The 16,896-nt window shown below is 42.4% G+C and overlaps 1 protein-coding gene and 1 pseudogene across 1 annotated transcript in view; both read right to left on the minus strand.

Moving 5' to 3' along the window:
* LOC120978126 overlaps positions 1-11,543 on the minus strand; it is a 50,113-nt pseudogene extending 38,570 nt beyond the window's left edge.
* A 4,708-nt stretch (positions 11,544-16,251) lies between these two features.
* Positions 16,252-16,896, minus strand: part of LOC121009624 (cytochrome P450 2F3-like) — an 83,118-nt gene continuing 82,473 nt past the window's right edge. Inside the window, 1 exon segment of the mRNA XM_040442860.1 lies at positions 16,252-16,604. Within this exon segment, the coding sequence (XP_040298794.1) occupies positions 16,423-16,604 (182 nt within the window). The 3' untranslated portion in view covers positions 16,252-16,422.

The following is a 16,896-nucleotide window of genomic DNA, read 5'->3' on the forward strand; positions in this document are numbered from 1 at the left end:
GAGGCAGATGGACAATATTATATTATTTTATCATTTGTTTTCTACCATGTCAAGGGTTAATATGACATCATTGTGTTATTAGCATGCGAATACACCCACCTCACCTGATTGGCAATCCCTAAGCTAAAGGGGATGATTCTTAGATAAGGGGGGGAATAATTACTCGTGTGCAGAACATCAAGGAGATAATATATCCATCCATCCATCCATTCATTCAATCAAGACCAAAAGAAAAACTCAAAAAGAATACTATACCAGAAGAAACTTGGATTATTTTTTTTGTTTGGAATACTAGAAAAGTTCTTGAGAACTCCTCTAAGTTATACTGTGCTGGTGAGATAGGGGTGTGTCAGCACCACCGTGTGATGTGTTCGGGTATTATTTTGTAACTTCATCATCTGTTTTGCAATTGTATTGACTTTATATTCTTTGTTTTATAATAAACTATATATATATTTAGCATATACAATTGTCCCTTTGTTTCACTGCTTGCACAAATCAAATTAAGATACTCGATAAAAAGAACTTAGAGGAGTTTATGTCCGCCCGAAGGATCATATAATTTTTTTTGATACATACATATTTTTTTGATCCTTTCTTTTATATGAAGATTCTTTTTATTTAAAAGATATATGACATTCCACCTTGCTGTCTCACGGGCAAGTTGCCACCCTCTCCCCCTGATGATGCCGATGTCCCCTCCTCACCCAGCTCTCACATGTAATTGGCTACATCATCATCTACATCTGTTTGGTAGTCACTTGCGTCACCCTGACCTTGCAAACGTGCATTCACCCGACTGTCATCCTCAGTAGTTGCAAACCAATAGGGGTCCGCAGCTGACCTCTCCTCCAACTCTGTCTAGCCTGTAACTGCTCACTCTTCTCACAAAGCTAATCCTTGATGAAAAGTGGAACAGAGTCGGTGGCTATTATTACTTGGCTAGCAGAAGGAGCAGCAAAAGCAAGAGGCAGGTTCGGGACAGGTGAAGTCACAGAGGAAATTCCTGGCCATGCTGTAACAGTACAGTCTGGATCGCAGCGGCTCCCTGTGACTCCGCCCACTTACCTCCGGGCCTTAAATAGAAGACAGGTGCTAAGCAGGGTGTTCCACTAATGGAGTGCGCACCCTGCTAGCTCCATTGCATCTGAGGACTCTGTCCACATATCCAGACCTGGATCCCTAACAACATTGTGAAGGACTGCCTACCTCTTGCCACTGGCTTCCCCACTGCTGGCTTCCTAGCCAGGATCAACTAACCGCAAGTATATGCCTGTTACCTGCTCTGATTAAGGTCCTGGAACTCAGAGTGGGGTGGTTCCTGCTGGTGTGAGGCGATATTCCCAAACGAACACTGAACTCAGGACATGCTATACAAACTCTGAACCTACTGCATATTATATACTAAACTGAGGACATGCTATACTAACTCTGAACCTGCTGCATATTATATACTAAACTGAGGACATGCTATACTAACTCTGAACCTACTGCATATTATATACTAAACTGAGGACATGCTATACTAACTCTGAACCTGCTGCATATCATATACTAAACTGAGGACATGCTATACTAACTCTGAACCTGCTGCATATTATATACTAAACTGAGGACATGCTATACTAACTCTGAACCTACTGCATATTATATACTAAAACTGAGGACATGCTATACTAACTCTGAACCTACTGCATATTATATACTAAAACTGAGGACATGCTATATACTAACCCTGAACCTATGGCATACTATAGACTAAACTGAGGGCATACTATATACTAACTCTGAACTGTGCACAAGGTTATACTAACTTGTGACTCCTGTAATACTGGGGGACCTTCCTTTCCAGCAGTAACTAATTAGATGGATAGCAGTAAATGATTTTGTTACCCCAAACTCTCTGCCCAAGACTGAGAGAGACGCCTGGGGTACATACTGAGTAACCGCGAATCCCACAGCCAAAAACAAGGGCGGTGGGATAATAGTGGATGTCCATTGCTTCCGCAGTTGAGATCCTAACTGATCAACTAGGTGCGTTACATATTAGTGGAACCCACATGGATCCAGCGGAGGTTGCAGGTCACCTCGTCACCCTCACTAAGAGGGTGGAGACCCTCAACGTGACTGTACAACATCTCCAGCTAGAAAACCAGGCACTACGGCAACTTGTCACTCAGGGGCCAGGACACCCCCGTGATGGACCAGAACCCAAGGTCAGCCCACCTGAGATATTCTCGGGTGACCGAAGGCAGTTCAGGGATTTCCTGAACGCGTGCAAACTAATGTTTGAGCTGCAGCCCCGGACTTACCCAACTGACAGAACAAAAGTACTTACCATGATCTCTTACCTCAGGGGGGAGCCCAGAGCATGGGCCAATACTTATTTAGAAAAGGAAGACCCAGTCCTGGATTCCTTCCCTCTGTTCCTTAAAAAAATGGCCCTTCTCTACGAGGACCATAGTAAACAGCTGACCGCTGAGACCGCTATACGCAGCCTTAAACAAGGGAGACGACCTGTAGAGGACTTTATTGCGGAATACACTCGCTGGGCCCGGGAGACTGAATGGAATGACCTCACTCTTAGGAATCAGTTCCGCCTAGGTCTTTCCGAGGCCCTGAAGGACGAATTAGCCCGAGGAGAATTACCACTTACACTTAATGCCTTGATGCAGAAGGCCACCACCATTGACAGACGGCTGAGGGAACGCAGAGCCGAGAGAGTCTCAGGCTTCACACCCAACCCAAGACCGTCCAGCCAGGGTCCTGCTGTAGAGATGATGGAGATTGGGGCGATCCGAGGACCTCTGACCGAGAGAGAAAAAGCCAGGAGACGTAACCTCAACCTCTGTTTATACTGTGCGTCTGCTGACCATACCGTTGACGGATGCCCCGCAATACGTAAGAAGTGCGAAGGTAAGAGCGGCACGTTTTTTTACCTTAGGCAGTACAAAAAATAGTACTGGTGGTTACATATACATGTCTCTCACCTTACAGTGGGACCAAAACTGGATTATCGTTGAAGCCATGGTGGACACGGGAGCTTCGGGGAATTTTATCGACATGCATCTGGTTGAGCGAAATAAAATTCCCCACATGAGAAAAAACGTTCCGATATCTGTGAGTTTCATTGACGGTACTACTTCTAGTCCTATCCACAGTCAGACTCAACCCCTCATGGTGACATGTGAAAATAACCACACAGAATTCTTATCCCTTGATATCATACACTCTCCATTGTTTCCCGTGATTCTTGGGTTGCCATGGTTGCAAATACACCAGCCAACCCTCCTATGGAAACAGGGGAGAGTTCAGTTTACGTCACCTTATTGTATGGAGACCTGCTTTCCTCTCAAATCTCTCATGCACGTGGGAGTGAACCAGGTTCCCAGCCAATACGCAGACTTTGCTGAGGTATTCAGCGCAAAGAAGGCGGAATCTCTTCCGCCCCATAGATCTTACGATTGCCCCATAGACTTGCTGCCGGGTAGTGAGATACCCACGGGTAGAATTTATCCATTGGCACAACCAGAACTTGTTCACCTCAAACAGTACCTAGAAGAGAATTTACGAAAAGGTTTTATTCAGCCTTCAACCTCCCCGGCAGCAGCAGGGATGTTCTTCGTGAGAAACAAAGACTCAAGCCTAAGGCCCATCATAGATTACAGAGCCTTGAACAAAGTAACAATCAAAAATCGGTACCCCTTGCCGCTAATATCCGAACTCATAGAAAGATTACAAACAGCAACAATCTACACCAAGCTGGATTTGAGAGGCGCATACAACTTAATTAGGATCAGAAAAGGTGATGAATGGAAGACAGCCTTCCGCACTCGGTATGGACTCTTCGAGTATACAGTGATGCCCTTTGGGTTGTGCAACGCCCCTGCCACATTACAAAATTTTATTAACGACATCTTTAGGGATCTACTGGACGTATGTGTAATCATCTATCTTGATGATATACTAGTGTATTCCGATAACTTACACGATCACAGGAAACATGTCCGTTGGGTTCTTGCACGGTTAAGTGTTCATCGCTTATACGTCAAACAGGAAAAATGTGTGTTCGAGACTACTTCTCTTCCCTTCCTCGGATACATAATTTCACCCAAGGGTATCCAGATGGATCACTCAAAAATCACTTGCATCCAAAATTGGCCGATCCTGGATTCCAGGAAAGCTCTTCATCGGTTCCTGGGGTTCTCAAACTTCTATAGGAAATTTATTAAAGATTTCTCCGCTACCACTAAACCACTAACCCGCTTAACTAGTGTCAACACGAAGTTCGTTTGGTCCAAGGACGCCCAATCAGCGTTTGAGTTATTAAAGAACAGGTTCACTACGGCACCGATACTGACTCTCCCAAATCCGAACCATCACTACGTGCTGGAAGTAGACGCATCCCAGGCAGCCATAGGAGCCGTTCTGTCCCAGCGAAGCTCTTTTTCAACTCTGTTACATCCTATCGGGTTCTACTCCCGGACGCTAAATACAGCCGAATTCAATTACCCCATAGGCGAAAAGGAACTCCTCGCCATAAAATGCTCCCTGGAAAATTGGAGGCATTTACTTGAAGGATCAATACACCCCATCACAATTTATATGGCTCACCGTAATCTACAATACCTGAAAAACAATAAAACACTATCAGGCCGCCAAGTACGGTGGAGTTTTTTTTTCGACAGGTTTAACTTCCAAATTACATACCGACCAGGCTCAAAAAATGGGAAGGCCGACGCCTTGTCACGACTGGCTGAAATTCGCACCTCAGACACGGCCCCCACATGGATCATTCCACCGAAGAAACTCGTCCTTGCCACCATAACGTTGGAAACCCAGCTCAAGGATGCTCTAATTAATGACCATACTAATACCCCCCCTGGTCTTTCGCAGAACCAACAGGGTCTCCTTTACAAGGACAGCCAACTGTATATACCACCCTCCCTCACCAATCAGGTGATCAAACTTTGCCATGATTTACCCCTCGCGGGACATCCCGGCATTGCTAAAACCACAACCCTGATACGCAGGAACTTCTGGTGGCCAAAGATGACCAAACAAATTGAGGAATACTTTTCCACGTGCGTGACCTGTGCCTCATGTAAAACTGACAGGAACCGACCTTATGGTCTCCTAATGAGTCTTCCCATCGCCAACAGACCCTGGGAATGGGTCTCGATGGATTTCATAGTTGAACTTCCCCTTTCCAGAGGAAACAACACCATCATGGTGGTAGTGGATTTGCTGACTAAGATGGCACACTTCGTACCCCTCAAGAAGTTACCCTCCTCCAAGGAAACGGCCGTGGTATTCCTGTCTAATATTATTAAGTTACATGGAATTCCTAGCCAGGTCATATCAGACAGGGGTTCGCAATTCGTATCCAAATTCTGGAGAGCACTTTGTTCCAGACTTCAAATCGACCACAGAATGTCTACCGCCTATCACCCCCAAACTAATGGGCAGACTGAAAGGGTGAATCAGTGTCTGGAACAGTTTCTCAGATGTCACTGCTCATTTCTCCAGGATGACTGGGAGGGCCTACTTCCTCTCGCTGAATTCGCCTATAATAATTCTAAGAATTCCTCCACATTACATACTCCATTCTTTGCTAATTACGGATTTCACCCTAGGTCTCTTCCTCAAACCAGCCTTCCCACAAACGTTCCAGCCACAGACGATTATCTGACCACTTTGCAAACTACCCTTAAGACGCTAAAAGACAACCTTCAACGGGCAAAGGAAAGACAGAAGTTTTACTACGACCGTCGTAGGAGAGAAAATCCTCCCTAACAGGTCGGAGACTCGGTTTGGTTTTATAACAAGAAACATTCGGTAGGGGGTACCTTCCAAGAAATTGGGAAGACAATTCCTGGGTCCTTTTCCGATAGATAGGATTATTAACCCCAACACGGTGAGACTCACCCTTCCTCCTCGATTACAGGTACATCCCACATTCCACGTGTCACTACTGAAGCCGTTTAGACCTAGGCCGTTCCCATCAAATGATCCTCGACCCTTGCCGCCGATAGAGGTCCAAGGAGAAGAAGAATTTGAAGTTGAGCAGCTCATTGATTCCAGAAGAAGACGGGGGAAGATCCAGTATCTCGTTAGATGGAAGGGGTATGGTCCCCAGGATGACTCTTGGGAAGATGTGCAAAACGTTCATGCTCCCAGACTCCAAAGATTGTTCCATAGAAGATTTCCCAACCGACCCTCTCCTAGTGGGGTACCCCGGAGGGGTCTCTTAAGGGGGGGGTACTGTAACAATACAGCCTGGATCGCAGCAGCTCCCTGTGACTCCGCCCACTTACCTCCAGGCCTTAAATAGAAGACAGGTGCTAAGCAGGGTGTTCCACTAATGGAGTGCGCACCCTGCTAGCTCCATTGCATCTGAGGACTCTGTCCACATATCCAGACCTGGATCCCTAACAACATTGAGAAGGACTGCCTACCTTCTTGCCACTGGCTTCCCCACTGCTGGCTTCCTAGCCAGGATCAACTAACCGCAAGTATATGCCTGTTACCTGCTCTGATTAAGGTCCTGGAACTCAGAGTGGGGTGGTTCCTAACTGATCAACTAGGTGCGTTACACATGCCAACTAAGCATGGTGTCAGAGTAACCCACCAATTTCTGGCTGTGTGTACCTGTTATCACTTGAGATGATGTGGAAGAATGAGTCAACCATTCCAGTACAGCTGGATTGTTGGTCAAAACACAACCACTGAATGACAGTGGCAGCTGCGGCCTGTTGCTGCGGTTGCTGCTACCACAACCCCTTCTTCTGCTTCTAATTGTGCCTGCTACAGCAACATTTTTACCACTGCCAGTTCCTTTGGAGGGCCCAGGCAACTGTCTGTTGGCCATAGTGTACAGTAACTGTATCAGTAACGTAACAGATTAACTAAGAATGTTTCAGCAGTTCAACAAGATGCATGCAGCTATATATTAGACCACCCTTTAATACTGAGGCACAGTAATTCTATGTTTAAACTAATAGATTAACTGGGATTGTTGTAACAGTTCAACAAGATGCATGCTACAATATATTAGACCACCCATTTAATATTGAGGCACGTTAATTCTATGTATAAACTTACAGAATAATGGGGATTGTGGCAGCAGTTCAAATGCACAATGCAGTGCAATACACCCTTGCCATTTATAGGTTTTTACTCTCAAGCTGTGCTCCCAGTTCTGTTTTGTGCATGTTTAGCTTGCTTTTTATATTGACCTCGGCTTGCCTTTGACCGCTCTCTGTTACATGATTTGGTACTGTGATTCCCATCTGGTTCTGGCTTCAACTTGGCTATTCTGCATACCCTCTGTCTCCTGATTTGATACAGTACTGTCCTCCAAGTTCCAATCTTTTCCCATACAACCAGGTTTCTGCGTAGTTTCTTCTGTGTGTGTGTGTGTCTGTCTCTCACTTAGCAAAGTAGGGAATGTCGTCCAGTTGCGGACTTGCTGCTTATGGCTTGCACTGCAAGTACGGTAGGCATGGGAAGCAGGCTGGGTTCCAGTTAGGGCTCATTGTCTGTGTATTCCTGCCTACGGTGCTGAAATAGAACTGTTCAGATTTAATTAATTTAAAGGAGGATTATTACAATTGTCATTATTTTATTAAAGGTATTTTTATTAAAATCTGTTGATAAAAACTGTTGATAAAAAGGGTATTATTTGAGCTGCATGAGAGTAATAAGAAGCTGTATAAGAAGGCACAAGAAGCAGTTGAACATCCCTGGCAAAGGAAAGTGTTCTTTACGAAACATGTAGAATTTCGTTTTTTGGACTATCTGGGCAATCGTAGCCTCTACAGTGACATCACATAGTGTTTGAGTCCAGCAGGATAATGAACAGGAGTACAGCAGCCGGCTGAGGTAGACCTCTGAATCAGTGCTTTTTTCACAGCAAAGACCTTACCCTTTGGATATACATAACAGACTGGCAGACACAGACTGTGGCAACCTACAGACACGTCTATACAATAAAGCATAAGTTGAAAAATCCACAGCACATCCAAGTTGTAAAAAGTAAAAGACGGCTTTATTCACCAGACACGCGACGTTTCGATCCACTCAATGGGATCTTTTTCAAGCAGTGACAAAAGTGGGCAGTGCATAGTGCATATTTATGCGGTTTAAACATGATTAATCAATTATCAAATCAAGTACATTTATCACATATAATACAAAAAATAACAAGAAAAATAATGTTATCGCTTGTTTTAAATCAATCAGACTCAACATTTCATTTACGTGTATTACAATGGCATTATTCCTTTTTATACAATACATCTTAGCCATTGAAAATATAACATAATACATTAATTGTGAAAATAGTGGATACAGGTGTAAGTCTTTACAATATCTTAATAATCTAAAGTACACAGGTGTACCTTCAGTTGGAGATGACAAGGATCACGGGAGTACGTAGTGAAGTCACAACACATGGATCTCGGCGTATCAGACAATGCAATGCGCATGTCAAAGGACCTTTCAGAATAGTTTAGTCACGTGATCGCGCGTACACCGGTCACGTAGTGCGCATGTCCAAGGACCTTGGAGCTTGTGATCGCACCACGTGATCTCGCACCCGATCACGTGATCAAGGATATCACGTCACAAGAAAGGGAGGGGATGCTGATGTTCCATACTATGTATCATGTAGGGACAGCTGATCGTATATCCAGTCATGTGATCAAATGTATGATCACCTCATCATAAAGAAATGTTAACATGTAAAGGAATACAGCTAAATTATACAGTAATCGTAATGGTGTCTGCATCTCGGCATATGAAGATCCTGTCTGCATCCGCATACATTGGACACCGTATGTCAGTATTGGCCGCATTTCCTCGGCCCCGATTTAGGAGGTGTATATATATGGGTCACTGGCTAATCAGGGGATTGCAAGGCAACATCTTAAACGGAAGTACCGATATTATGAGGAAAGCAAAGAAAAGGTGTATAGTGAGCGGTAGTACCGCCAGAGCCCAATTCGAGTTGTCAATTCAAAGTGGTCATTCTAGAGCCTCCCAGTCATATCGAGGAACACAACCAATGTGGCCCGGTTGTCACCGTATAGCCCCAGGTTGAAGTAGCCCCCTGTTCATAGGATTCCATTCCTGGAAATCCGATGTAACAGCCCGGGGTCATCCTCTAGGCTGGGGGGCAATCACAAGAAAACACCCATGAGAAAAATCCTCGTGTCGCCTATCCCTCTGATACCAGTGACTCCAAAAACAACCACCATAATCGGCCAGAGAATGTAGGTCATATTCTGAACATCATCGGTCACCCATTGCAATGCTACGCATGACAATAATCATAAGCCAGGTGCAAAAAGGATTAATCATATATTATAGTGCTCAAGGACTACCAATTATTAAATGTATATAAAGAAAAAAGAGTAAAACTTTGTGGTATGACTAATCCAGGTCCCATAATGATCCAATTGGTTGGCCCTGCACCGTTCTCCCCTGGCACAAAGCAGATCCACTGTCACCATCCCCTGAAGACAATAAAAACAATAGAATTACCTTGTTGGTTCAACAAGGGGCACTACCACAGATAACTTCAAAAATGGAGCAGGCGAGCAGAGTCCAAACATGACCACTCAGGACAAAAGCCAGGGCCTATAATCCACGTTCAACCCTTGGGGTCTCAGGGTATTTAGTCTGGCTATCCATCGGATCTCACATTTCTTTAGTAGACTATGTCTATTACCACCTTTTCGGGGAGTAGGAATATGATCAATGAGCATAAATTTAAGGTCACTTTCTTTGTGGCCCATGTCAGTGAAATGTTTTGGAATTGGGAGATCCATACGTTTTTTGCGAATGGTATACCGATGTTGGTTGATTCGGCATTTAAACTCCAGTGAGGTTTCCCCCACGTATAGTAACTGACATGGGCACCAGAGAATGTATACAACGAATGAGGATTCGCATGTTAAATAATGTTTAATTTGATATTTTTTCTGTGTCGAGGGATGCAGAAAGAAACTGCCTTTTTGCATATAGCGACAATTAATACAATTTAAACAAGGAAAACTTCCCAATTTAGGGCAACGTAAAAAGGTCTGTCCAGATTCTTTCTGTGGGCCTATGTCAGTGTGTATTATTTTATCTTTGAGATTCCTGGCCCTCTTGTATGACATGAGGGGAGGAAGAAGAAATTCTTCAATTCCCCCATGTCCACTCTTAAGTACCGGCCAGTGTTTTAATATGATTCGTCTAACCTGTGTACTATCTTCAGTGTACGTTGTAACTAGAGGAATTCTCTTGATTTGTTTGTTGTTATTCTTCTCCTTCTTTTTGAGAAGTTCGTCACGTGTTTTCTCTTGTGTCGTAATGAAATGTTCATTTAATAAAGATAGAGGATAGTTTCTATCCACAAAGGCCTGTGTCATGCGTTTGAGGGTATCCGGTAATTCATCATTATTGCTCACAACGCATTTAGCGCGGTAGAACTGACTTAAAGGCAGTGATTTCACCATAGCTCTTGGATGTGCACTGTTGTAACTCAACAGGGCATTGCGATCGGTGGGCTTGGAATACAAGCCCGTCGATAGCACGCCCTCCTTGATGGTCACAACAGTGTCCAAAAAATGAATCTGTTCACTTGAATGTTCCAATGTGAATTTAATATCTATGTCAACCGTATTCAAAAAATGAAAAAACTCAATAAGTGCACTCTCTGTCCCAGTCCAAATCAAAAAAATGTCATCTATGTATCGCCACCACCTCAGGACGTGCCGGAAGTGGGGCGACACATAGATGTACATCTCTTCGAGGAAGGAGACCGCCATGTTGGCGTAAGTCGGGGCCACATTGGACCCCATGGCGGTCCCCTTCCTCTGGAGATAAAAATAATCTCCAAACAAAAAATAATTACATGTCAGTACCAGATGTAGTAGTTGCAAAATAAAGTCCTGACATTCAGCTGAAAAGGTCGACTGGATCAGAGCCCTAGTGACTATCTCGATCCCAAAGTCATGTCGGATTGAGGTATATAGACTGGTAATGTCCAATGATGCTAAAATTGCATTCGGTGGAACAGTAGTCATTGCCAGTTTATTAAAAAAATCTGAAGTATCCTGAAGATAAGATTTAGCCGATACTGCATATTGTCGCAATACCCTATCTAAAAAGATAGAAATATTAGACAAGATGGAGCCTCGGCCCGAGACTATGGGTCTCCCAGGTGGAGTTTTAAGATTTTTGTGGATCTTGGGCAGCAAGTATAAAAAAGGTGTCATAGGATGTGGAATTGTTAAAAAATCTCTAAGCTTGTCATCAATGATGCCAGCATTGATGGCTCCCTGTATCACACTCTGTATCTTACGTTCAATATCCCATCTGGGGTCAGTATTCAATTTTTGGTAGACCTCACAATCATCCAACTGTCTATTGGCCTCTGCAATGTATTGATGAGTGTCCATGACCACAATCCCACCGCCCTTGTCAGCAGGCTTAATGGTGAGACTGTGGTCACGGACCAACTCATCAATAGCACGCCATTCAAGTAATGTCATATTAGGATGTACAAATTTACTTTGAGCATTCGATTTCAATGTATTTACATCTTTGGTCACTGCATCAATGAATAGCTCAATTGCTGGCGAGGACACAGGAGGAACAAAATCACTCTTATTGAACAGGTTAAAATCACTCAATTTCAATTCAGTATGAGTACTGATTTTATCTGTAAATGAATGTGTTGAAAACCAGGTTCTGAGCTTAAGTCTACGGAAAAATTGATATAAGTCCGCTTCAAGTTGTAACCAATCTGTATTACTATTGGGACAAAAGCTCAGGCCCCTGGCCAACACATTCAATTGTGTATCTGACAAAACATGTGATGAAATATTTACCACAATGTTGGTATCATTTAGTTGCGTTTTTTGACAAATGGCCTCTTGCTCCTTGTTTTTGTATTGATAGCGGTGGGGTTTTCGTCCTCCGCGTCGCGTTCGTTTCTTCCTGACGAGCTTGCTGTATGCTCTAAAAAAGGCTCAGTAACAAGATTATTTCCTTGCATTTGGGTTAAGTCCCTATTTGGAGATTTCTTTCCAGTTTTTTGAGGGCGTTGTTGTAGCTGGTGATTCATTTTCCAGTTGTAAACGTTCCCTGTGTTATAATCCGATGAATCGCGCTGCCATTTGCTGCGCTTGGTATCCTGTATTTCAGTCCTTAATTTATCCAGGAACGGTTGAGATTTAGATAAATATTCCTGATATTCGTCTGTGGACAACAGGGAGCATAGTGTGGCTTGTAAAGCTTCCTGTTTTTCAGTAGTATCAGCTAAATCTTTTTGAAGAAACTCCATATTAAGTAAAATAAGGTCCAATGCAAACTTGTTAGCGATGGATTCATATTTGATGCGAAAATCACTGTCATGCATATACATAGTAGGTTGTGAATGTGTCCTCAATCCACGAGGTATTCTATTGGTTTTGAAATATTCTCCCAAGGTGGTAAGATGTAAATCAAGACTTACCAATTTTTTGGTAATACGTTCAAAGTCCCGTTTGGTATCCAAGATATTTGGGGTGGACAAAAACTCGGCATTCCCTTTGTGGGCACCAAGGATTCTGCTCGCCTGCTCCTGAGAATATGAAAAGACGCCTGGTGTAGACTGATCCCCAGTGGGAAAGGTAGTATCAGAAGTCATCCTGTGTGTATCGGCGTGCTTAGCTCCACTTGATGCAGTAATGATACAGGTAGAGAGGTGTGGGCAGCACAGCTGTCTGTACGGTGCGGTCGGAGTGCCAGCGGCTGAGGAGACGATCCACCTCCAACGATATATAAGTTGAAAAATCCACAGCACATCCAAGTTGTAAAAAGTAAAAGACGGCTTTATTCACCAGACACGCGACGTTTCGATCCACTCAAGGGGATCTTTTTCAAGCAGTGACAAAAGTGGGCAGTGCATAGTGCATATTTATGCGGTTTAAACATGATTAATCAATTAACAAATCAAGTACATTTATCACATATAATACAAAAAATAACAAGAAAAATAATGTTATCGCTTGTTTTAAATCAATCAGACTCAACATTTCATTTACGTGTATTACAATGGCATTATTCCTTTTTATACAATACATCTTAGCCATCGAAAATATAACATAATACATTAATTGTGAAAATAGTGGATACAGGTGTAAGTCTTTACAATATCTTAATAATCTAAAGTACACAGGTGTACCTTCAGTTGGAGATGACAAGGATCACGGGAGTACGTAGTGAAGTCACAATACAATAAAGCAGCTAGCGGCAACATACAGTAAGGTACTGGGCATTGCATATAACCAGGAACCTGCATGTGCATACGTTAATTCATATGATCTGTTATAGCAAGGAAGAACCTTTGTGGTGTGGTGGATATGGAGATAGATAGCACAGTAACATATAGTTTACTTTTCAAAAAAAAAAAAAAAGCTCTTGGAATGAGGCAATGCAATTTTTTTTTACAGAAAATATGCTTTTATTGTGCAAAAATGGTAATATATGAAATATGAAACTATACATATTCAGTGTTACAGCAACTGAAATAAACTGTAGAATAGCGTGAAAAAAGCAATAAAGTAAAAATTACTATATTTTTCCCACTCCCTCACCAAAAATAAATGAATTAGTATGTACCTCAAAGGGTACCATTGAGGAGAACAAACCATTATATGACTATGTCAGCAGTAACATTTAAAAAGTTATGGAAATTCTTCAAGCTATTGAAATTCTTTAACAAAAGAATATGAAGGTCTAAAAATCAATAGGAAATGTTTTGCATGCTGCTTAAAGCCTCATTCACATGTCCGTGCTCAAATCTGTGAAAAGGTGGTTAGTGATGCCTCAGTGAAGATGTCCATGATGTATCCGTTTTGGGTCCGTGCGTAATTTTTTGCTATCATTGTGTCATCCGTGTTTCACAGACACTGTGCAGCTGAAAAATAATTTTCAAAGCATCTCTTCCTAATAATCTGTGAAACACAGATGAAACATGGATGGCATCCATGTTGCATCCATGGTTTTCACGGATCCATAGACTATAATGAGCGCGATAGATCTGTGAAAACGGACAAAATAGTGCACACTTCCGTGCTAAAATCATTGACCCATGGACCGTGGTAGAACAGGGATGTGTGAATAGACACGTTAAAATAAATGGGTATGTGTGCTGTCCGTGGAGAACACATACAGAACACGTTCGTAGAACACTGATGCTTAAGGCTGTATGCATCCCAGTCCAACACTGAATATCACTAACCTAATTACAGACTACACTTTTCAACTAGTACAAGTGATGAGAAAAGTCACAAAGTTTGCTACAAATTTGAAGCACCTCTTTTGTTTTTTGCATATAGGTAAGTGAAATAATTCCATCCCTATGCAGCCACCACTAGAAGGAGCTATGGAGGTTCACAACGTTTATTATTGCAGTCAATGTACAGGGTATGCCATTTATATGGATACACCTTAATAAAATGGGAATGGTTGGTGATATTAACTTCCTGTTTGTGGCACATTAGTATATGTGAGGGGGGAAACTTTTCAAGATGGGTGGTGACCATGGCGGCCATTTTGAAGTTGGCCATTTTGAATCCATTTTTTGTTTTTTCAATAGGAAGAGGGTCATGTGACACATCAAACTTATTGTGTTGGATTGTCAATGCAACCCTCTTCTCCCACTCTTCACACACTGATAGCAACACCGCAGGAGAAATTCTAGCACAGGCTTCCAGTATCCGTAGTTTCAGGTGCTGCACATCTCGTATCTTCACAGCATAGACGATTGCCTTCAGATGATACGAGATGTGCAGCAACTGAAACTACGGATACTGGAAGCCTGTGCTAGCATTTCTCCTGCGGTGTTGCTATCAGTGTGTGAAGAGTGGGAGAAGAGGGTTGCATTGACAATCCAACACAATGGGCAGCACATTGAAACATTTTATAAGTGGTCAGAAACTTGAAAATAACTCATGAATAAAGTTACATTAAAACCAAGCACACTATTGTTTTTCTTGTGAAATTCCCAATAAGCTTGATGTGTCACATGACCCTCTTCCTATTGAAAAAACAAAAGTTGGATTCAAAATGGCCGACTTCAAAATGGCCGCCATGGTCACCACCCATCTTGAAAAGTTTCCCCCCTCACATATACTAATGTGCCACAAACAGGAAGTTAATATCACCAACCATTCCCATTTTATTAAGGTGTATCCATATAAATGGCCCACCCTGTAGTTCAAACGTGGATTTTCAAGGCTAGTTTTAGAGGACAACTCATGCTGGACAATGAGACTCAATCTACATGATGTCACTTTTGTGTAAGAGCATTTTTTGCGAGTAACATTTCAATAGATGGCTATGTAAATCTAGCACAACTTTCAGGACTGGACTCTGATACTTTTTGCTGTATGAGGGTACAGTGACATGGGGCAAATTTTCCAAAGTGGAATTTGGGAATTCACCCATTCCATTGTATAATATGAAACCTGCAATGAAAATATGCAGCATTAACTGACATTCTGTGATTCACAACATAAGTGAATTCCACTGTGGATTTTTTACGCAGCACGTGGATGAAATTTGTTAAATTCTTATTCACTTTATTGTTTATTGCCCGCAATCTCATGTTGGAAAATCTACAGTGTATCTTCCCATTGTGATGAATGGGGTGTTCAGACATAATCTTACATTACCTTTATTTTACAGTATATTACTTTATTTTGTGTTTACTATGTCGAGAGTTTTTACATTTCAGTATAAGGGTACTTTCACACTAGCGTTATTCTTTTACGGTATTGAAATCCGGTAAAGGGTCTCAATACCAGAAAAAAAAGCATCAGTTTTGTCCTAATGCATTCTGAATGGAAAGCCATCAGTTCAGTATGCATTAGGATGTCTTCCGTTCCGTCCCTTGTACGGTATTTGACTGGACAAAATACGGCAGCATGCTGCGGTATTTTTTACGAACAAAATCCCGGAACAATACCGCACTTGATTTCCATAGAGTTGTATTAATGCCGGATCCGGTACCAAGTGTTACGGAAGTTGCCGGATCTGGTTTTCCGGTCTGCGCATGCGCCGGGATAAAGGAGGAACGGGTTTCTCTTTTGATCTTTAAAAAAAATTTCAATACCGGATCCGTTATTCCAGACGATACCGGATGAGATGGATCCGGTATTTCGTCTAACGGATCCGAAAAAAAAAAACTTTCCGTTTGTATACGGTTTGCCGGAACTGCCTGCCGGATTCAAACAACGCTAGTGTGAAAGTACCTTAATGCAGATTTCTGAGTTGCTCAAAGTTACCTGCCAATACACATTACAATGCTGTCCTTTAATGGCTGGCACAAAATTGATTTTAAATATACATGAAGCACCATGAATTTCCATACTCCTTAGTATACTAACGAGGTACAGCAATGAGTTGGTAATCTACGGGCACATTACCAACACCGCTGAGTGATGGGGTGAGGTCGATCTCATCAGGATGCACTGTGGGCTTGAACTTAAAATTTTGCAGGAAAGTAGTAAAAAATATGAAAATTTCCATGCGGGCTAAAGCTTCCCCTGGACAGATGCGTTTACCTGAAGAACCAAAAAATATATAATCATGAACATAATAGTATAGCTGGCATTAAAATATCACAAGAGATAGCTGTTTTTTACCAGACTGTGCCCACCATTCAAATGAACGGCAACCCTAAACGGGGAAAATTTTGTTGAAAGCTTCCATGGTGCATGTGGGCAGTCATACGGATGGTTCAACTTCACTGTAGACATGCTTACTACTGCTGAATGGCATGATCAAATTATTGGTGACATCCTTGGGCCTTATTAAACTAAACCCCTTAACCTATACTTTTCACCTTTTCCTTTC

Source organism: Bufo bufo, chromosome 8 (assembly GCF_905171765.1).
Source record: "Bufo bufo chromosome 8, aBufBuf1.1, whole genome shotgun sequence".
Classification (NCBI taxonomy): domain Eukaryota; kingdom Metazoa; phylum Chordata; class Amphibia; order Anura; family Bufonidae; genus Bufo; species Bufo bufo.